The sequence below is a fragment of the Mus caroli genome, chromosome 5 (genome assembly GCF_900094665.2).
Source record: "Mus caroli chromosome 5, CAROLI_EIJ_v1.1, whole genome shotgun sequence".
Classification (NCBI taxonomy): Eukaryota; Metazoa; Chordata; class Mammalia; order Rodentia; family Muridae; genus Mus; species Mus caroli.
In genome coordinates, this window is record NC_034574.1 from 21,894,506 (window position 1) to 21,917,628 (window position 23,123).

Sequence of the window (23,123 nt, forward strand, 5' to 3'; positions counted from 1 at the left end):
TCTGAGGAGAGCATTGTAGACAAGGCAAACTCTGGATGTTTTTAAACTCTGACACACTCACTGATGACAGAAAGCATGAGAGAGTACTTTCATAAACTCATTTACTCTCACACGCTCAAGACCCATTTGTCATCTATTTTTCCTGTCATACTGAACTGAACCTCTAAGAAAACAGAATTAATTTATAGAACGATTTTCTTTCTCTCTCTCTCTTTTAATGTGTACTTGCCAGCATGGTGTTTACTGGCTTTGGATACGGGAGTAGTTACTCTCTCTTGTAGTGACCAAATATCTGACAAGAAACAATTTAAGGAACAGAGTATGTTTTTACTTATTTGTTGGTTTATTTGAGTGTGAGAGTGTATGTATGTGCACATGGAAGCCAGAAGAGGTCATTATGTGTCCTGCTGTATCACTTTCCACCTCATTCCTTTGAGTCAGAGTCTCTCACTAAACCTAAGTGAAGCTGGTGTCCAGCAAGCTCAGTGGTCCTCCTGTCTCTGTTGTCCACAGTGCTGGAGATACTGGCTCAGACATGCCTGGCATGCCACACTGGTGCTTGAATCTGAGTTCAATTCTTCATATTCACACAGAAAGCTCCCTTCTCCACTGAGCCATCTCTTTAGTCCCTGTAAGCATTTGTTTTGTCCCCCAGTTTGAGGGCACATAGTCCATTGAGGTAGGGAAGGCATGTTGTCAGGGAAGCTCACCATTGTGACAATGGGACTGTGAGAGAGAATGTTTGCTTACACCTACATGGATCAGGAGATAGAGAGGGAAGCAACGCCAAGCTGGAAAGTCCAAGGACTGACCCTCATAACTTGCTTCTCGGTAGTCTCATTTCCCAAATATTCCAGATCCTTCCAAACACCATCACAGCTGGTACCCAAATGTTCAAATACAGGAGGTAGACATTTACCACCAAGTTACAATGCCATACACTAAGTAAGAGTGGGTATAATGTCTCCTAAACCAGTAAACAGATAAGGGAACTTTTACATTTTAAAGAATGTGAAAGGAGAGAGATTTGGTCAGAAAGAAACTTGGGCTGAAGCCAGACTCCAGCTCACTCAGCAGCCTCAGGCAATTCCATCATCTCTGTGAACCTCACCATTGCCATGGGAGACATCATGTTGTGATGCTTAATTCATGGGCTACTGCCTTTGCATGCCCAGGGTGGACACTAAGCCTGGGGACATAGCTACAAGTGCTGCAGGCCATAGCAGATCATTCAGACAAAGACTACCGCACACACGCAGGGCAGCAGGCAGGGCCACTGTCCATGAGCTTTGGAAAAGCAGCTAACTTTATACATGTTCCATGGCTCATGTGTATAAACACTTGGTTTCTGATTGGCAGTGCTGTTTGTGGAGGGTATGGAGACTTTGGGATGAGTCCTGCTCTGTCAGCTTCAGGATCCCCCATCTTCTGAGAACACATGGGGGGTACATCTCTCACTGCCACCCCTAATGGACACAGACTTAATCCTCCTCTCATGTAGGGCAGATCTTTTCTCCACCCTGAAGCTTCCTCCTGTTTAATAGAGAATACAAAAAATGACAAGTCCCCATGCCTGCCGGCCTTCAGAGGCATGTAGCCTGTGCAAGTGAAGTGACCTGCAGTCACCAGTATCTGAGCAGATGGCTCATAGATCCAGAGCCACTGTGACCTGTCCTTCCTATGACTGGGCTCCCATCCACCTCAGTCCCAGTGTGCATTCTGCACCTTCTCATTGAGATGGAATTCTGGGTAAATAAGTGACTGCTTCTGAGGATGTGGCCTGGAATGAATTTTGTCCTCATGCGAGCAGCTGCAGAACATGTGGCTTTAACTTCAACAGTGATAGTAGCTATTTATTGAGGAGATCTTCTCCTAGAAAGATTTGTCAGAATCTTTGTAATTTAGCCAGAAGAACCAACCTAGGCAGGACCATATACACAGGGAGAACCATCTCTGCAGCCCAGATGGACATGGGCTCTTGATACAGTCTCTCTTGTCTACCAGGCAGCTCTAAGAAGACCCAGTTCCTTCTATGTCTATGCAGCTCCCTGAACTCAGTCTCAGAGAGCACATGGACACCTCTGGCTTGCAGAGTTTGCTTCCTGCAGATTCATCCCTGGTTAGGGTGCCTGTGTTCTTTCTTCAATGCTCATCATGCCTGCCATGACTTCTGCCTTGTGACTATTTCTGGGGCTTGGAGGTCCCACTTCCTACTGCCTCTACCAAAGCAAACTGGAAGACAGGGTTAGTTGAAACGCATGGCTTTCTTCAAGTCTGGGCTTGGAAAAAGGGGGCAGAGACTATGCCCTCACTGAAAAGCATTCCCTGTTTTCAAAGGAGAAATAGTCTTGGGGTGGATTAATGGGATGAGGTTGGAAGAGCCTCCCTTGGGAAAGTTCTTTGAAGGACTTGTAGGGCAAAGCTTGCTGGACTTTTCTTTGTGGTTCTCTATCAGGCTGCCTCCTGTGTTAACAAACTAATCTTGCAAGCAAAGAACAATGACAGAGAAAGAAGGGTGGGAGGATTGCAGATGGCTTTGGGTTCGGAGCCCCATGTAGAAGGGAAGATAAGGGAGAAGGATGTGGGTCCCCCCGGGGCTTGTTTGGTTTTACAGATCAAGGCCTAGGAAAGGCAAGGCTACTCTCTCAGAAGGCATGACCCCTTCCTTATGAATTTGTTTTTATTTCTGTTTTTATTCCTGATTTATTCTATTTCATGACCTACTTCCCAGAGACAGGGAGTTGAACAGTAGAGGACAAGGGCTTGAAGAGTGATTTACATGGAGAGATCTATACCCTGGACCTGGAAAATGGGAGTGTGACAGAGCCCTGGAAGTCTGTGTTACCCTCTGTTTTGTAGGAGAAGTAGACTTTATTAAAATTTATCTACTGCTAACATCATATTGTAAGAAAGATAGAAACGTCTTTTTATAAACCCCAGGACCTTTGCTCTGCCACCAGCCAGCTGTGTGATGATCTGATCCCACTAAATCCTCTCCTGCCTTCATGGCCTCAGATGCTGAGGGAGCACCCCCAACACACCAGGTGCAGTTAAGTGGCAGAAACAAGGGAAATCTCTGGCTCTAGAAGTGCCTTATTTGGGATGAGAGCTAAGAAGGTGAAAGAGACTCATTGCACAAGCCCTCGATGCTGTGATTAGACCCAGACAGGGCCACATACTGTGCACATCTCCAGAGAATAAGACTGAAATGTACTTATACTTTCAGTATACCCACGCCCATCACAGGCCCCCCTGTGAATATGGAATCCTGATAGCTGACTTCTGGCCCAAGCTTATTTCTAGAATCAAGTAGACTAGGAAGTAAAATATGGGACCAAGATGTGCATGAAAGGGAAAAAACAGAAAGACAAGTGTGTCTAGAATTGGCCAGCCTTGAAGAGACTTCATTTTGCTGCAGCTACATGTCACCAAAGAAGGAGTAGACACTTGTCTAGTGGCTGTGGTTTTCAATGGTTCTCTGATTGTGGGTTAAAATAGTGTCCCACGTCTGCTTGGGGCTACTGAGCGAGGTGGGACATGGGAAGTTTGACTGAGTGCACCCCACACCACTGCCTGCCAGACTGGCAGCAGGCTGTGAGAAGCCAGAGGACCCCTCTCTGGGGATGGGAAAGTGCAATCTGAGATCCCCAGGGGACCTGCTGGGGTTGGCTCTTGAGCACCACAGATGCTGCTGGGGTCCCCAGGCCTGCACAGAGGCTGGAACAATAGGTTCTAGCTCTTGAGCACTGCAGATGCTCCTGGATGCTGCAGAAGAGCTGAGAACAGAGTTGGGGACAGCGGGCAGGCTCTGGCCTGGGGCCAAAGGGAAAAGGGCAGGAGAGAGTTCTGCCTGGTTACTACTGGGAGGAGAGGCTTGCTTGGTGGGCAGGTTGGCTCCTTGAAAACCATGTCTGAGAGTGCAGGGAGGCCTCCTGTGGGAAATTACATGAGTGGCTCTTTAGAGGAAGACCTGCTCCATTGCTCCAGCATGGTGGATCCTGATGAGAGGAGGCAGTCCATGGTTTTAGGGCATTTATTGTAGGAAGGCAGAGAGGGAGAGAATGGGGAAGTAGAATCCAGCCATGGCCATGTGGAGACAAGGGGGAAAGGAATGCAGGGGGTTGGGGGAGGCAAGAGAGCAAGAGAAAAACAAGCAGGAAGCAGGAGTGAGAGTAAGAGAGGGAGGAGGGGGCAAACAGCCCCTTTTTTAGTGGGTCAGCCTACCTGGCTGTTGCCAGGTAACTGTAGGGGTGGAGTCCAGACAGAATACCAGGGACTTGGGGCACTGCCCTATGTGACTGATGGCCATAGAATTATGGAGCTGGGGCCTTGTGTCAGGAGCCTGGTGTCTGGGAGCTTGGCAAACTTCCTTCCTTCCCTTGCAGAGTTATCTGCTGGGTCTCCAGGGTTTAAACCTAGCTCAACCAGAAAATAGGTTGCCTTTCATGGTTCCACATCTGATGAAGTCCAGGCTTTTCCTCTCTTCTGTTTTAATGAAGATACTCTTTATATCTTTCTTAGGCCACTACCCTAGGTTCCCAAACTGAGATCTCCTCCCCAGACCATTTCCCACTCTCTGCAATGATCCCTTTCCAAATGGTCATTCTACCCATGGTATTTCACACTCATACCTTTCAGCTATCTGCAGAGAAGACTCTGGCCCTTCAGGAGTTAAGTGTTCTTGTCCTCAGCTACACTGACCCTACTTTGAGCAGATCACACACAGTGCTTAATCCACTGGCCTTGCCGAGTGTGCCAACCAGAGCCTCCATGTTCAAGGCCACTCCACTTGACGTTTCTTCTTTGCTGATTTTCCAGGTGGCCCTGTGACTTGTCACTGGCAAACTTCTGCTTACACCCACCACGGTGCTACTCAGACAACTTAGGTTTATTCCCTTGTTTATCCCCCCGGCCCCTCACCAAACATCGAGTCCTTCGATGCCAGTCTGTACTTTGCATATCTGTGTTCATAAATGTACTAACAATCGTTAGCATGTCATGGGTGTTTAGTATAAGCTTGGAAATGAGAAAAGAAGCAATATAGGTAACTAGCCTGCCATAAGCTCTCTCTTTTGATGACTCTAAATCTGTCTTTTCAGGGGATACATTCAGTTGCAGTCACAAAGTCCCCAGATTCCCTCTGATTCCACATGGAGAGGTCATTGAGATAAGCAAGGCTTGGAAACTTTTACATGTTGATTCGTACAGTGACCTTTGGCCTGTTCATCACCCCCAGCTGGTATTAAATTGACAACCAACTTGCATTTGAAAAGGAAGCCCTTCATGACTTGCTTGTTCCCCCTGAACACAGGTCAGAGCTAGTTTAATTTGGTCTTTTCCACTCTGTACAACAAAGCTGACATCTGCTAAGCTCTGGCACAGTGAAGCAACTGTAACACTGAAGTCCCCAGAAATGGGCCTGGAGCAGTCACAGGGGACACCCCTTTGTCTCTTCTCCCCCTCCTCTCTTGACTCCATCTGCTTCTTTCCTCCTTTGGCCTGTGATATGTGCTCATCACTGCTAGTATCTGTTTCTGTCCATCTTGGGCTGCCCTGCTTGTCCCTGCAGCCTCACCCATGTCACTGAACTTGGAAGAAGTCTGCTCTTGGCTTCTCCAAATCTTATTCTTGAGAGAAATGGTAAGGTTGGTCTACTTTCATCTCTTCACTTGAAATGTCTGTCTACAGATTGGCTCAAACACTCCTAAGTCACTCTCAATCATGTCCAAAGGTTGGTCTCCAGTCAGAACCAACCAAACAATTGTTTTTAGATTTTTTTTTACATATTTACATTCTTTTAGTTCTAAACTGTTCATATCAAGACAAGGAGACAAGGAGCCTATCCCACCAGTCAGATTCACAGCAGTGTAAACAAGTTCATGGGCTTCCTTACTTTGCAGAGGGTCAATAGGAGTTCACACACATCAGAAGCCCATTGCACTTTAGCTGAACAGAGATGAGAGGTCCTGATGGCAGAGGAGGAGGTCAAGGAAGGAGAAATCTGGGTCTAGAAACAATTTTTCTGCCTTCTAGTTATTACTCAGGCAGCTCTACTGAGCAGGTCATAAATGCTGGCAATAGCTGCCTCTGTCAACTGTGTCTGTTTCCAGTATATTTATGAATGATAGCAACCACATTGCAGAAAAAAAAAACTGTGATCTTAAAATCTTCACAAAAATGGCATTTACAAGTAAGAGCATTCCTGGTATCCATCATCTCTCATCCTATCGAGATAGTGTAGAGTCAGTTCTGGTTCTTGGGTACATCCTGCCTCCTTCCCAAGCTAGGCCTCCAGCCTAGCTTAGACTGAATCCTGGGCACCCTGCTCCATGACATTCACTCGGACCTGTGTTTGAACTGGCATATCTGACTGTGATACCCATGCATGCTGGATGCTTTCCCTCCATTTCTGGGAACCCAGGCTGATTCAGTGTAATGGTTTATTATTGGGCCAGATTAAAGGGAAAGTCAAACAGTGTGGAGTAAAGTGTGTGGGTGCTGATTGAAGCTGATCTATAGCAGGTGGTTGAAGGATCACACAGAGCTTCCAGGAGAAGCTAAGCAGTTGGAGCCCTTAGGAAGAGGAATGAGGCTTTGGACAGTGTAGAACCTTAGGGCTTGGCCAGATACTGTCCCTCTGGCTTGTGTAGAATGCAGCAGAGTTTTCCAGTGCCACATACCTCTTTACAAGGTTAGACCTCACTGGAAGCCAGGACCACAATATTTCCTGATCCATTCTCTTCATTTTAGTTGCCACAACATGTCAGGAGCCATAATAGGACAAGCTAATGAGCAGGTGATCATCCAGAAGTGGCCTACCTCGGATTATTATATCATCTGCGACAGGTGAGCCCTCATTAAGCAAGGCTGTGAGGAACTCATTTTAGGAAAGATTCCTGCTATTAGTATACTTTTCCTGTTATTATTAAACATATATAACAATCACTAAGTAGGAGCCCCTCTGGAGCAGATCTCTGCAGATCCACGAAGATGTACTATCTTGTAGTGATGCTATATAGACAAATAGATGACTTCAGTCTTAATGATGATCCTATAAGAATTTCTAAAATTATGTCTGTGATTATTAAGCTCTTTTATAATGGGACTGCTATTCGGTCCTTTTCTGATAGTCAAAGCTGCAATGAGAACTCTGTCAGTCTCCCAAGTGTCACCAGTTAATGCTCTTAGATGGTAACCATACTTTCTCCTACCCAGAACACATTCCAAGAGGTTGTAAAAGGATTAACCAAAGGTCATTTAAAGGGAACTAATGATTTATTATAGGTGCTAGGACAGAAGATAAAATATGGGCTGGGTTTATCTATACAAAACTTCACTAATAACTTAGTTATGGTTTTAAACCTTCAGTGAACCTGTGGAGCTGAGACAGGTGATAGATGTTTACCTAGATAATTGCTTCTAGTGGATATGCACGTAAACATTCACTGTTGTAAACATTTATTTCAATTTATGATTTGATTTTTTGTGTGTGTGTGAACTTGTGATGAACTTTGTAAAATGTGATCATGAATTCTGAGGACAAAGAGATGAGCAAGAATCAATAGAAGAGGCTTTTTTTTTTTTTTTTGCCTTTCCCCACTTAGACTAGAATCTTTTCCCTTTCCCCACTATTAGGATCTTTCACTTTCCCCCTTAGATAGCTTTCCTATGAAACTTTTTACAACTTAGTAATAAACTCTATAATCACTTCTCTAAGTGACTTCTCTTCCTGTGACTTCCAACTAGCAGGCTTAAAGTTAGAGCCCAGCAGTTCCTGCTGAGATAGAACAAAGGCTGCATTGCAGCTGCTGTCAGGCTACAGGTGTTAACCTCCAAAGCCATCAGTCTTTTACCCTCAGAAAGAGCAAGAAAGTTTTTAGGACTTTTTAGAAGCTATCATCAGCATTTCAGTATAGTTAGAGAACTAGAAAGCCCCCAGACCCTCAGACTTTAAAGCCATCACCAGAGTGACTCTGTGACTCCACTGCTACCCTGGCCCGAGCCGGGAAGGACAGGCAAGAAGAAAGTCAAACAGCTGTCAATTACCAAGCCACTCCAAGGCGATTCCTTCAGCTGTTTCCTGTGGACTGCATGTGGGATAGCTTCTCCAACAGTGTAGACACCTCTGGGTGGGTCAGTGCCATGTTTGCTTCCTTTCTGCTGCTTCTGCTTCTGCCCAGGCAGCCAAGGCTGCCTCCCTCTGTTCTCACTCTGTTATTTATAGACTGTGCCCTGTGGCCCTTTGAGGGCCTAAGAGAACCCACTCCAGCAGGAGGAAGGACTGGGGTTCACCAATGAGAGACTTTAGGGCTTCAACACTAGTACACTAATAGTGCCATTCATGGGTGTACCACACTTTCCCTATCTGGTCCTGTGAAGAGGAGTTCAAAATGAGGCCCAGAATCCAGGGAGCTGAGCAGTGATGCTGAAGGAAACACAGAAAGCATGATGGGAAAGAACAGAAAGGAGGGAGCAAGCAAACCTCTGGGGGCAGAGGGCAGGCAGGACATTTGATCAGGGCTGAAGGGTGATAGGAGCTCAGCAAAGGAAGCCTTTGTGTGTGGCACTGGTTAGGAACCCTTGGTGGGACGACTTGATTCTTGGGCTTCCCACGTTGAATGCTTTCATGCCTTAGAGTCCTGTTATTTCTATGGGCTTCCAAGTTTAAGTAGTTCATCTGAGCATCATTTATGCCTCTGCACAAATCTCCAAAGCCAAATCAGATGTGTCTTGCAAAGTAGGACAGTCAGGATTGTGTCAACTGCTCCTTCCCTGGGAGCTATCTGCTTCTTAAATCATTTTATGCTAAAAATAAAACATCCCCCATAAATTTTGGGGAAATCCTCCTACACTGAGAACAAAGATTCTTCTCAACACCAGGAGTTCTTATTGCCCAGGGGTCATACAGATGAGCATCAGGCCTACAAAAGCAAGGCATGAGCAAGGCCTCACAGGATGCATCCTGGGGCTTCTTCAGGACATCTTCCTGATAAGCCATTGAGCCCAGCACAGCAGTAGAGACAGCTGAGCCAGCCCTGACATGTGCCCCGCAAGCAGTGTGAGGGCTTGTTCCACAGCTGGCACCAAACCAGAGCTGACTGAACAGCCCCAGAAATTTTAGCCAGAGCCATTAAAAATCATAAGCAAGACATCTGTCACACTGCTGTTGCCAAGGTCACCCAGCAGTGTGAGCAACCTAAAGAGAATCTCATGACATCCAGTCTGGGAGAGGCTTCATGGGCATCCCTGCCTGGGGACCAGCAGGCCCTAGCTATGCACACGTGATAGGAAGTATGAGCTCATTTAGCGACAGCCAGGAAAGACGGAAGAAAATGAATGGTCTTAGGGCTGAAACCTGAGGATTTTGAAACAAGTTTTGTAAGAATTACACCATTATTATCAGGAAGTTCCATCCAAAGTCTGGGCATGGACATAAGTGTGAGCTCATTATAAAGTCCTCTTGAAATGTCCTTTTAGGACATTGGCAGTTGACCTTGGATTCATGGGTAGAGAAGTTATTTTGCTGAGAGTAATTTTGAGAACTCATGACCTAAAGCATGTGGGGCCAGCACAAAGAGTGAGAAGATAGGTAATAGAGATGGATACACAAGGCCTTCTATCGCTACCGGTGAGCACCCTGGTGATCTACCCATTCCTGCTGTATTTTATCGTGTCTATAAACAGGATTAAATTAGCTCATTCTTAGGGTTGCTATGAGGTTTGAATTGGGCAGGGGAAAGGATAGTAAAGTGAGAGAACCCATAAAGAGGCTTCTAGTTTCTTGTGATGTTCCCCCCCACACACACTTTGCTTACATGAAAGGAAGCTGGGATTTGGAGGAATGGGTCTCAGAGCACACAGGCATCAGTGGTCTAACCAGGACTATCTGCCAGCACATGAGCATCAGTGGTCTAACCCAAGACCCTGCCTTCCTCCATCTTTCTGTTTCCTTCTTCCTGATCTCAAGAGAGGTTCTGCTCCTGGCTGAAAAGAAGCCAAGGGTGTTTCTTATTCACAAAGGGAGTCTGCAAGACTGTGGGTGCCAAGGACAGCCCACGGGCCTATGCTCTTCTTATTGTTCTTAAAATAGGGAAACAATTTGAGAACAAGGCAAACGCAGATCACCTGCATACAGCTCCCTCCCCACTCCTGGCTCAAAAGACTCCACTCTTTTTATTATTATTATTATTATTATTATTATTAGATTTTTCTTTATTTACATTTCAAATGTTATCCCCTTTCCTAGTTTCCCCTACAAAAATCCCCTATCCCCTTCCTCCTCCCCCTGCTCCCCAACCCACCCACTCCCATTCCTGGTCCTGGCATTCCCCTATATTGGGGCATAGAGTCTTCAGAGGACCAAGGGCCTCTCCTCCCATTGATGACCGACTAGGCCATCCTCTGCTACATATATAGCTAGAGCCACAAGTTCCATCATGTGTTTTCTTTGATTGGTGGTATAGTTCCAAGGAGCTTGGGGGTACTGGTTAGATCATATTGATGTTCCTCCTATGGGGCTTCAGATCCCTTTAGCTCCCTGGGTATTTCTCTGGCTCCTTCATTGGGGAACTGGTGCTCTGTCCAATTGATGACTGTGAGCATCCACTTCTGTATTTTCTAGGCACTGCCAGAGCCTAGCAGGAGATGGCTATATCAGGCTCCTGTCAATCTCTTGTTGGCATGTACCTAGTGACTGGGTTTGGTGGTTGTTTATGGGATGGTTCCCCAAGTAGAGCAGTCTCTGGATGATTGTTCCTTCAGGCTCTGCTCCAAACTTTGTCTCTGTAACTCCTTCCATGGGTATTTTGTTCCCCATTCTAAGAAGGAACAAAGTATCCACACTTTGGTTTTCCTTCTTCTTGAGTTTCATGTGTTTTGCAAACTGTATCTTGGGTATTCTAAGTTTCTGGGCTAATATCCACTTATCAGTGAGTGCATATCATGTGTGTTCTTTTGTGACTGGGTTATCTCACTCAGGATGATATCCTCCAGATACAACCATTTGCCCAAGAATTTAATAAATTCATTCTTTTTAATAGCTGAGTAGTACTCCATTGTGTAAATGTACCACATTTTCTGTATCCATTCTTATGTTGAGGGACATCTGGGTTCTTTCCAGCTTCTGGCTATTATAAATAAGGCTGCTATGAACATAGTGGAATATGTGTCCTTATTACAAGTTGGAACATCTTCTGGATATATGCCTAGGAGAGGTATTGCTGGATCTTCTGGTAGTACTATGTCCAATTTTCTGAGGAACCACCAAACTGATTTTCAGAGTGGTTGTACCAGCTTGCAATCCCACTAGCAATGGAGGAGTGTTCCTCTTTCTCCACATCCTCTCCAGCATCTCCAGCCAAACTCTTAAGAGAAGATTTTGCATCCTTTAGTCTAGCAAATGGTAGTCAAAGCTTGCACATGAAGAATAAGAGTCTGGCTTCTTGAAATTCAGCATGGGCCTCCTCCTCTGAGAATCTACACACTACACATGTATCTACACATCAGCATGACATACATGCTGAAACTGATCTTCCCAGGAAGAAACTTAAAAAACAGGGAGGTGGCAAAACGTCTCAGTGTTCCTCCTGTTGAGGGTTCAGCCTTGTTCTGGCTTCAATTCCCTGAGAAACTCTGTGGTTCAGCATCTGCTGCCAGGCTTCTCAGGGTAAGAGATGGGTAGTAGATACAGGAGAAGGGTGGTCCACCAGCTTGGAGAGAGGGCTTTGAGCATCCTGGTCACTCAGATCCTCCTCTTCTCAAGGTTAGGCTTATCAGGGATCTCCCTCCCTTGATCCACTGGGTAGTCTGGGTCCACTTGTTGCTGCTTCCTGTGTCCCTCCCTTGTGATTCTTGCTGCCCAGATCTCCAAGCTTCAGATGCTGTTTCTGTCCAGAGCATCCATGGTTCTTTAGCCAAGCATAAGGAAGTGGAGTGATTCCCAGGACAGAATCAAGGTCAAACCTAAACCAATCTTCCAGCTGTGCGGGGCACAGCTCTGCCGTCAGGGCCAGCTGCTCCATATAGGATGTCAGCAGTGATAATGGGCACATGGAGATAGGGAGGCTTAGCCACATCCCATCCCTCTTGATAATGTTTTCAGTGTCTGTGGCATATGTGTGCTTCTATTAGTTTCTTTGAGCCCTGGATGACTGCTTCATACCTGCTACCCCATAGTCATCTAGATTTTTCAGAAATCTGTTCATTAAAAAAGAACTTTCTCTGGCAAGTGGTAAAAATCTTTGCAGCTCACTACTGAGACACCCAAATCTCTGCCTCCTGAACCCCTCCTAATGGAGCTTTTGCTGTTTGCATGAGATGCATTCTCAGTGCACTTGATTAAGTGAGGCTTGGGTCTTGTACCTGCTTGGTTCCTTGGGGTAGCTGTATGGGAAAAGGTGAGGAGCTGCTGGAATCAGCAGAAGGATCCAGGTCTACATGGCCATGAACAAACCTTGGTTGTGTTTGTGCCAATGACCATTCACATGTCTTGAGGAGAGTGTGGCTAGAGGCCCACAAGTCCATTTGGCAAGGCTGGCTTCAGGAATCTAAGGGCTCCTGGTGGAACCGGGATGAGAAATAAAAGGTCTCTGGCTCTGCACATGCAAGTTGATGAGCACCACGCCGAGTCAGCAGACAGGGCACTGGGCAGTCTTTCCTGTATGTGCTCACTGGCCACTTTGAAAACTATTCCCTACAGACTATAAGGGGGCTTCCTCACAGACACAGGCCCTCCCAGGGACCACAGTGTGAGATCTCCTTGGGAAGGCCTTGGGAAATCCTCCACTTTGGGTTCTCCCTGACAACAAATAGGTTTTAGCAAGGAGCTCTAAGCTGCCTGCTGCCTAGCAAGCTGGAGCAGTCTTGATCAAGGAGCTAACTTTTGTTTGGAGAACTTGGAGCTTATCTTCTGTCCAGGCACTTGGGAAATGCTTTTAAAAGGCCCAGCGAGTGGGATAAGTTCTCATCTTTGGTCTGCACAGCCTTCCTGCTTTGCAGGGCACACATGTTCTTTGCTATCTGTTAACATTTCTGAAGGAAGACTTGGAGAAAGTGCCTGTACACGTGAGATGACTTAGTTTTGACTTGGCCAGAGGTTTTTCTACCTATATAGTAATCTGCAAAGACCTGGACTCCAGAAGATGAACAGCATTTCTCTTACAAGGGGGTTGTGATTAATTGAAAAATATCAGCAACATATACCCCATTTCATCTTGCTGTAGCAAAAACACTCCTGGGATCTACCCCACTAATAGGTTTTTAACTGTGTGGCATGGCATTGTGGACTCCAGGCTCAGTGCTATACCACAGATATTAGAATGTATTCATCTTGCAAAAGTGAGTCATTATGTCTGTTCATTAGCAAGTCCCTCGCCCCTCTCCTCAAGCACTGTGGGTTTCTCTGAGAATATTTTGGAGACCTCCCAGGGATGTAAGATTTACCCTGAATTTGCATAGCTTCACCTGCAGTGTCTCATAAGGCAGAAATCCCTGCTTTTTCACCCATAAGACAGTCAAGGTCAAGTGTACAAAGAATCTGGTATCTGGGGAACCAGCACCAGAGAGAAACCCACAGAGTTCTGCGTAGATCAACCTACCACCACCAATTCTCACTCCTGCACTTTTCCACATAATGACTCCTGAGAACTGATCTGATGGATGAGGGAATTGAGGAACCTGGGGGCATGGCCTGTCCAGCAGCAGAAAATTCCTTTGAGATGTTGTCTATCATCTTTCAAATGTCAGCAGATTGTATATGATGACCGTCTTCAATTTAGATGCACCAGACTCTCTTGAGCTCTTCACTGAGAAGTGGGAAGAGCCTGAAGGAGTTTCCTATATGCTCATGGTGCGGAACTCAGCACCCCTGGGGATCACTTCCCATTTGACTGTGGTCCCTAAGGATGATGGCTAGCTCTCTGCTATGCTGTTGTTCTTGTCTGTGGATAGCAGCTTACAGCCTCAGAGGGGAGCAATGAACCCTTCCTGAGATAGTACAGATGGTATGACTCAGGGCCTAACCTGTTCCAGACAGCTTAGGTTAAAGAGGAAACTCTAGTTGACAGGCTGTGTTGAGACTGCAGTTTGAGGCAGGGGTTGCTGATTTTGTTGATTGACTAAGATCCTAAGGGGTTGAGGTGTTTCCAGGGTGCAGGCCAAGATGGTCCACTTCATGATACTCTTTCCAGAGGCTTCATCTGTCTTGCTGCTGAGCCCTAAGGATAAGTGTGCCACGGTGACTTCCAGAACCAGGGATGCAACTAGGGTGTGGCAGGGACCCTCCACACTCACAGAGGCCAGTGGTTATACCACTAGAGTCTTGCCTTAGAGGTTTTGCACCAGCCTTTCAGCAACATTGAATCACTTAGAATCTAAGCACCTTGGTTAACAGGGCTCTGATGTTGAATAACATAGGTGTTTATACATTTTCTTAAGTCATAGCCAGCACTGGAAGGTAGCTAGCTCAATGCAAACAAACCAAAGCAGACTTCTCAGTGGCAAGCCACAGTTTTTTCTCTTGTCCTTTTGGCTAAAGCAATATAAGTAAGCCATTGGGTGCCCTGTAAAAATGTACTGGAATCAGAATCAATCAAACACTCAGAGCAGCAGAGTCTGGGCTGTGGGAGAGCAGGCAGACCTCTGCTAGAATTTGAATTTGCCTGTCAATGATCGATTGTTGTTCTTGTAAAATGACTGGGCTCTGGACTTCCAGAAGGGGCTGGATTCCAGGACAGTGTCTCTGCAACTCCTGCTTAGTGGAATCTTAACTACAAAATCAGATCAATGCTACCCAGGCCCCAGGACACAATTCCTAATGTAATTAGTGGCTATTAGTGACATTATCAGGTAGCCAGGTTCTTTCCAGTAAGTGGCTACCTGTAACCAGGGGCTGTGACACTGGAAAGAGAAGCAGACATGAGGGGCTGAGGAGATGTCCACAGAGGAAGAGCACAGAGCAGAGCTGTGGCTGAGGGGAAGGCTCTCTGCTGGGTCAGGATTCATCCCCACCTAAAACCCCTTGGTTAACCCTGCTTTCCTAAGAGTTTCGGTACAGCATTCACCCAGCTATGTCTAGTAGAAGCAGGAAGCAAGAGTTCAGGTTGGTAGAAGCCCCTACTGGGTCCAACATGGAGGCCCAGGCCTCAAGAATTCCTGGGGCACCGTTTGCTGCCTGGCTTTCTCTTGAGGGTCAAATGCATCAGGGAGCCTGTGACCTCTAAGGGCACCACACAGATTGCACTCTTCTTGATTCCGGTTGATTTTCAGTTGATACAGATTTAATCCACTCTAAAGGCGAAACCGAAGTTTTCTGACTTGTAAAGAAAGACCAAGGCAAACCGGAAGGGAGGTCTATCTCTCTAATCACCCCTAACCACCTGCATTTTGTAGCCAGGGAGAGTGGAAAACTGCATCCTTTTTGATCCCCCTGACCAGGTGGGAGCCATAGGACTATAACTGCTGCAGGCAACTATCTCAGCAATAGGGGCGCCCGGTGACTTGGATTCATGACGGTTTCCTGATGGATACAGTGACAAGGCTGCTGGTGCTTGGGCTAGCTTGTAGCGTCCACAGGCCTCAACCCTTCCGCGGCCCCCGCCCCAGCCCCAGCCAGGCTGAGCACAGCCGGAGCATGCGCCTTTGCGCGGCAGCGGACAGGAGGCGGTGGGGAAGCAGCACGCATCACTCGGGCCCCTGACTGCACTCAGCCGCCAGTTGCCGGTTGCTAAGCAGTTATTGTTTCTGTGGCGATTGCAGAGGCTGTGGCTAATTGGAGAAGCCCCACTGAGCATCAGCGTCTTCTTCTGCCGAGCCTGTCTTTGCTCTTTGCATTTAAAGAGCAAACTAGGCTGCTCTACCCAGCTCCCTCCCCCCACCGCCCCCCAAAAACCTGGTGATTTTGGAAGTATGGACTAGAATCGCTTTCCTCCCCACCCTACCATTCCGATCCTGGTGCCTCCAAAGTCACAGTCAAACCCCTTCTGTCTCTGGGGTGGCAAGTGCCCGGACAGACCATGACCACAGCCAAGGAGCCCAGCGCCTCAGGAAAATCTGTACAGCAGCAGGATCAGGTAAGGCTGCTGGTGTGAGTGTGTGTGTGTGTGTGTGTGTGTGTGTGACAGAGAGAGGGGAGAGAGAGAGAGAGAGAGAGAGAGAGAGAGAGAGAGAGAGAGAGAGAGAGAGAGAGACTATTCAGTGTCTGTTTGTAGCTCTAACCCCCAGGCTGGTGTGTTGGGTTAGGCCACCCTGCCCCACCCCCTCTATTTTAAAGGCTACCCAGGCTTTACCAATAACTGAGAAGGAAGGTGGACTTGCCCAAGCAGCTGTGGACAAAGGCCCTCTCTTTGGAGCTGCCTCATTTAACCCGTGTTAGTTGTGAATATTCCCAACTACTTTGTAATTGGGGAGAAAGGACATCGCAAACATACATAGATCAGGCTGACTGAGACCCTGCAAAGGGACTTCTTCACTGTGTCTCTAAGACAGATCAGAAGCAAGCACGCCCAGTAAAGGGTCTCCCTTCCAGTGCCTACTTTTCCCTGCCCTCTTCCCCAGAGTGTGGAGGCAGGGACAGGCTGTGTTCCTGAGGGCAAAGAGAGCACACTACCCAGAATAATGAGGATGATGTGCGAGGAGGCAGGTGAGCCTAACTGAGGGTGGCAGATCTCACAGGGCAATGAGGACACTTGGAGTCAGTCCTACAGGAAGGAGAGCTGTTTCTGCCCCAAGAGGCTTCCCTCTGGCATGCTTGGAGAATGGATGTCTGAGTATGGTGGGTGTTGTAGCTCTCTTACTGGAGGGTCTGAAGGTTGTCTGTGCCGTGGTGCTCCCTTCAACTCAGGAGCTCTCTAAGCAGACCCTGGGAGGCTCTACTGGTTGGCTGGTGCTGGCTGGTGCTGGCTCAGTTAATTCACAGCGAATGCGGTTTCCCTTTTGGGTCTAGGTTGCCCTTAGGTCACTTATGCCAGCATTAAGGCAAAGGAAGGAAGCCCGTCTAGAACTCATAGAGAGCCTTTGGGGACACTGTCATAAACTATTTGGAGACAACTTTGAATCTGTTTATTGAGACTCTTTGTGGGTCATCTCCCTCTAACTTATGGAGATTTTCTATGTTTTGTTTGTTTGTTTGTTTGTTGTTTTCTAAGGAGATCATATTATCCCATCATGTGGAAATCTCACATACATTTTTGTGACTCTTGTGGAGAAGATGCTGCAAAACTAGAAATCTAAAAAGTCTTGTTCAGTGTATTTGGGCAAGGGTTATAACAGATCCACGGCAGGCAAAGCAAGCTCTCCTCCTCCTCCTAAAGATCCTATGCAATGTCTGCTCCATAAAAACGCATTTCTACCTCAGATTAGCATCTCATAACCCAGGCTCCTCTCATTGTCATGCTAGCTATAGCATCAAGGCTTGTAAGGCTTTTCTGGGCAGAGGTCATAAGTCTGAGACTGCTTTCTGACATTCTCAATTTTAAGCAGGGATCAGGTGCCCAGGGTACAGCCTACTTATGCAAAAGAACTTTCCTTCAGTCTGTATGACTTTCTCCTTCTTTCCCGGATCTTAGCATGCACAGGAATGTCAGTGGTTGGAGAGCATCATGCATGGTGCACAAGCGCTTGCTATGATTTTTGAACCTTTAGCCTCCCATTCTTGAATCAGCTGACTTTGTGGATATAGGTGTCAGCTGGGGTACAAAGGCAGCCTCAAATCTGGAGGCCACTTTTCTTTGAGGTGCAACTAGTAGGTCCTTTCTTTCATTTCCTAGCAGCGTGTTGGTGACTCTAAGAATGTCCCAGAGCTGAGCCCATCAAGTGGTCTAGGAGTGATGAGAGAAAGGCAAAACTGGTGGACACCAAAGTTAAAAATTAGGGATGGATTCACATACATGCTCTCATGCAACACATGTGCTTTAAAAGTGTGTTGACAATAATCTTAACTGCCCAACACACACACATACACACACACACACACACACACACACACACTCACGCACACACGCATACAAAGAACAGTAAATAAGACAAAATGTGCCTTATTCCTTCATTATATGCAATTTTCTGTAAGTTCCATGTAGCAGAGTATGGTGGCTCATACCTGTGGTCACAGCATTTGGGGAACTGAGACAGGGGAATCAACACAATTCAAGACTTGCCTGGATTACAAAATGAGACACTTTCTCAAAACTTCCCCCCCCCAAACAAAACAAAACAAACAAAAACAACAAACCCAAACAGTTCCTGGTGAACACTGCAGGCCTCAGCTGCTGGTTTCCTGTTTCTTCTGGCTGGTGGAACAAGCTCACCGGGAACTGGGAGCTGTGGGAGAAATCTGCTTCAGCTGTCCTGAGAGAAACTGTGTCCTGGGTGCACCTTAGCTGTTGCTTTCTGTGAAGCTTATTTGGCTCTGCTTACAAACCCCTGGCTTTCTTGGAGTCATCAGAATCTGGGGACTGGTTACCTCACATACTAACACCTAAAGAGGGCCGGCTTCCGGCTTGTCAGAAAGTATGTAGGATTCCACAACGGAGAATCTCTTTCTTCTCAGTAAGCCAAGGGTGGGTTCTCTCTTTCACCTGCCCTGAAATTTGGGAACCAGTAATGTAGATAGGGGAGGGAAGAAATAACTTCTCTATGCTGAGAATTGGCACTAATTAATTTAAATATGGAGACATATATAAAATCAATTGTTCTCCATCTTTTCCCAAGTGTTAGCATGGTTCTCCCAGTTTTCTAAAAAGCCACTGTGAAATAGATGACTATGACTAACGAGTTGTTTGGAGCTTTAGATTTTGAAGGATATGCTGAGGATGAGCTGGAATGAAAAGAGAGAAGGGACTTTCAGAACACATTTGCTCCTTCTCCTTGGAGATTGTGTGTGTGTGTGTGTGCGCGCATGTGTGTGCATCTGTGTCTGTCTGTCTTTTGGGGAATGTAATATACATGCCATGGTATGTGTTCTGGAGGGTATACATCTATGGTCTGTTGTGGGTGGTATACACATGGTCTGTGAAGGGGTGTGCACATGCTGTTGTATATGTAGAAGTCAGAGGACCATCTTGTTTGAGATCAGGGTCTCTTGTTCACTGATGGATATATGCGCTAGAATAGATGACCATGAGCTTCCAGGCATCTGCTCCCAGCCCCCTCCTTGCAGGGTGTTCTCAAATCACAGGTGCTTACATGACTGCATTTGGCTTTAACATGAGTCTAGGATCCAAATTCAGGTCATCAGGTTTGTATGGCAAGTGCTTCAACATCCCAACCTTCCCCCCAGTCTTAACTCTGTCTTTAAACACAGTATAACCTATCCAGGGATGTTTGAAAATAGCATATTTGTTAGTGTGTGTGGGGTGATTTACTTAAGTGCCATGGAGGCCACTCAGATGGCTGAGATGGTTGATGACACCTGAATTCACCGTGGCTTCCTCTCATTCTCTTCCCACACAGAGTCCAAAAGGGGGAGACAGAAAGGGTGAGGGTAATTGGATTCAAATTTAGTGAGTTCTTGAGGGAAGGCTAAATCCTGCCTCAGAGAACCAAATTAACATGATATTTCCACTTAAATTTTTAAAGGAACAGATTTATTTTAACATATGCTATCCCCATTTGAAATGATTTAAAATTGGAAAGCAGTAATCAGTAATGTTATTCAATAAGAGAAGACAGAAGGATTCATTCTGGATTTTTCCAATGAGCCATACAACATTTGCACAGCTATTGAGCAGGGATAATATTTTAGTGATGTAGATGATATATGGATGTATGCATGACTGTATGTATGTGCACAGACATAAACAGACATGCTCAATCTACATTCACATGAACATGGAACCCTCTTGTATAACAAAATCACAGCTTTGAAGATCTCAAAGTTTCATATCCCATATATTTCTGGTGACAGGATCTCTCGGTATGTGAGTTATGTGTTCCATGAAGAAACTGTCCCAAAGCCTCCTCTGTGGAAATAGTTATGTTGTTTGCCAGCTTTGATGGAGGGCTATATGTTGAGTCTAATGTAGGTGATTGAGGTCTGTTATTAATGGTCATGGGATGTGACCATTACTTCCTGTTGCTTCTGTGTTGTGCTCACTATCGGTGCCAGAAAGCCCTGGAGTGTCCATTAACCTACTAACATGTGGGCCTCAGAATCTAGCATTGACTGGTAAGCTAACTCATTTGCCTCGACAGAGGAATGTCTTGAATTTCATGATATAATCCTAGAGCTAGCACAATGGCAGGGGCAACTGTTAAAGGCATGGAGCTTACGCTATAAACAAGTAAACTGATCACCTGTAGGACATATGCTTGGCCTTCCTGCTTGGTGTGCTTGCAATACAATCTTGTTACTTCTTAGAATACCAAGAGTCTATGGTAAGAGAGTCTTGGTCTGACCATGGTAAGAGTTCAGCTTTTGTGTAATCATGTTGCATGGAAAAGCAGCTTAAGACACTGCATTTCATGTGGTATTAAAGTGCAAAGAATGGTTAAAAGAACCAGGAAAAACAATAGACAGTATTAAGAAGGGATAGTCTGACATACCACAGGGTTACAATAGTAGAGGGGGGGTGTTCAGAATCCAAAAAGTCCTTTTGGTGTCAATGACTGTCATGACCACAGTCACAGAAAGTAAATTCCACAATGAGTAGAGTCAGGCAATCTATGGCTCTGTGGATAAGACACTGGGAAGAGCTGGCTAACCCCTGAGGAGCCTGTGAGCTGCCAGAGTGAGGGGCTGAAGCTGTGAGGCTTTCCTGGGAGAACATGGCTGCCACTGGATAGAGTCACCTTAGAGAGCACAGCACTGGAGCTCTGTTGAAAATGACCTTGGACGGCCTAGGTGTGCTGTGAGGAGGAAGGAAGTTGGCTAACATGTGCTATACTCACAGGAAGATATTATATTCCATCAGTACATGGTGACAAAGCAGGCAGCTGGCTCACAGACTAGTGAACTTGTGGGTTAAAGCGGTGGCCCAAGTCAGACCCGCCACAGGTCTAGGGCCACTCATGGAGGCAGACTCGGGAAGTTTGACTACACACACCCGATGCCATCACTGGGCAGGCGTCAGGCTGTGGGAAGCCACAAGACCCCGCTCTGGGGATAGGAAGGTGCAGTCTGAGGTCCCCATGGAACTTCTAGGGTTGACTCTCAGGCACCACAGATGTCACTGGGTGCTGTAGAAGAGCTGGCTCTGGGCTCCCTGGGCCTGCAAGGAGGCCAAGGATGACAGGTTCTCAAACTCTTGCTGCTGGATGCCACAGAAGAGCTGAGAATGGAGGTGGGGGGCACTGGCTGACTCCAGCCCAGGGCTGAAGGGAAAGGGGTAGGAGAAGAGTGCTGTAGCTGATTCCTGCAGGTAGGAGAGTCTTTGGCTTGCTCAGCCGGGTTGCTTGGCTTGGTGGACACCATGGCTGAAAATACAGAGAGGCCTCCTGCAGGAAATTAGATGTACAGCTCTTTAGAGGAAGACCTGCTCCATTACTCCAGCATAGTGGATCCCAATGAGAAAAGGCAGTCCATGGTTTTAAAGCATTTATTATTATGGTGGAGAGTTGTGATGAGTGGCACCTTACCCCACTTTCTTGGGGCAGGCCTGAGGTTAGGGTAGTAGAGTCAGAGAAAAGCAGAGAGAGGTAGAGAGTAGAGAAGTAGAAGCCAGCCATGGCCACATGGAGAGGGAAGGGAAGGGAATGCAAAGGGGGGAGAAAGCAAGAGGGCAAGATAGAGGGGCAAGAGTAAGAGAGTAAGAGAGGGAGGAGGGGGCAAACAGCCCCTTTTATAGTGGGCCGGGCCTACCTGGCTGTTGCCAAGTAACTGTGGGGGTGGAGTCCAGACAGAATACCAGGGGCTTGGGGCATTGCACTACGTGATACCCACAGAATTATGGAGCTGAGGCCTCATGTCAGGAGTATGGTGTCTGGGGGCATGGCAAACACCTTCTGTCCCTTGCAGGACTACCTTCTGGGTCTCCAGGGTTTAACTAACCAGAAAATAGACTGCCTTTCATAGTCCCACATAAACTAGGTTTGGGATAGTTCTAAATCTTCTAGGTCTATATTACATAGTGTGTCAAACAAGTCCACTCAGAAGGGTCACCTGGTACACTAAACAAAAGTCCAGATAGTAGGAGGATGGCAGGAGACCTTTTGTCTTCAGATGGACTGCTGTTCTAGACTGAGTTCAAACAATGAAAATATGCTATGTAGCTTTTCCTGTCACTGTGATTAAAATAGTCCAACAAAAACAGTTTGAGGAAGACAGAGTTTATTCTGGGTTAGAGTTCCAGGATCCAGTCTGGCATGGTGGGGAGTCAAGGCAATAGTTGCATTCACAATCAAGAAGAGAGAGATGAATGCTGTACTGAGCCCACTCTTTCCATTTTATACAGCCCAAGATCTTTGTCCATGGAATAGCACTAGCCACAGTAGGTAGGTCTTCCAACCTCAATGAACCTATTCAATATTATTCATTCTCTGGGAGCGTATCTCCTAGGTGATTCCAGAGCTCATCAACTTGACAAAAATCTACGTACTTGTTGGGAAATGCTCTGGTATAGTAAATACACTTTACTATTTTATACTGGTATTCTGCAAAGTCAAAACCACCCAGCAACCCAACACTGTTGTTTGTGGGGTAACTTAGCTAACACCAGCCAATGATACATAGAGAACCTGGGGACCTTGAGATTCGAGGGCTTTTCAGTGTTCTTCAGAAAGCCCAAGTGGCATGTGGGAGCACTCAAATGTGATGACTTCCTGTCATGAGGACTCTCCCTTTTCTGCACACAGGAAGTGTGTCGTCATCCTTAGGGAAGTGAGCTGTACCTATGTGTGATACTTCCAGATCGGATCCAGTAGACAGAGAAGACAGAGGAGGGAGGAGTTTGCTGAGAGATCTCAACAGATAGGAGAAAGGAGGCAAGATGCAGAAAGCTGGCTCTCGCCCTTCCTTCTGCATTCAAGTCTCCACCACCACTGTGTCCCCACTGTAGCTAGAATGTCATTTGCTCAGACATGACTTGTGCTAGCTATGAAGTGTGCCCATTCCCCCAGTTCTGCTGTGTGAAAATACTAAATAGAAAGAAAAACAAAAGAGTTTTTTAAAAATGCATAAGGTAGTGTAATGTGTT

General features: G+C 46.5%; 1 protein-coding gene across 4 annotated transcripts in view; it reads left to right on the plus strand.

Moving 5' to 3' along the window:
* Dpp6 (dipeptidyl peptidase like 6) overlaps positions 1–23,123 on the plus strand; it is a 927,623-nt gene that overhangs the window by 420,988 nt on the left and 483,512 nt on the right. Inside the window, exon 1 of one of the 4 annotated variants that reach the window (XM_021163978.2) lies at positions 15,629–16,067. The exons of the other annotated variants lie outside the window; for them this stretch is intronic. Coding sequence (XP_021019637.1) covers positions 16,011–16,067 — 57 coding nt within the window. The 5' untranslated portion in view covers positions 15,629–16,010. Of the gene's footprint in view, positions 1–15,628; positions 16,068–23,123 lie in introns of those variants that run through there. 4 annotated transcript variants of the gene reach the window in all.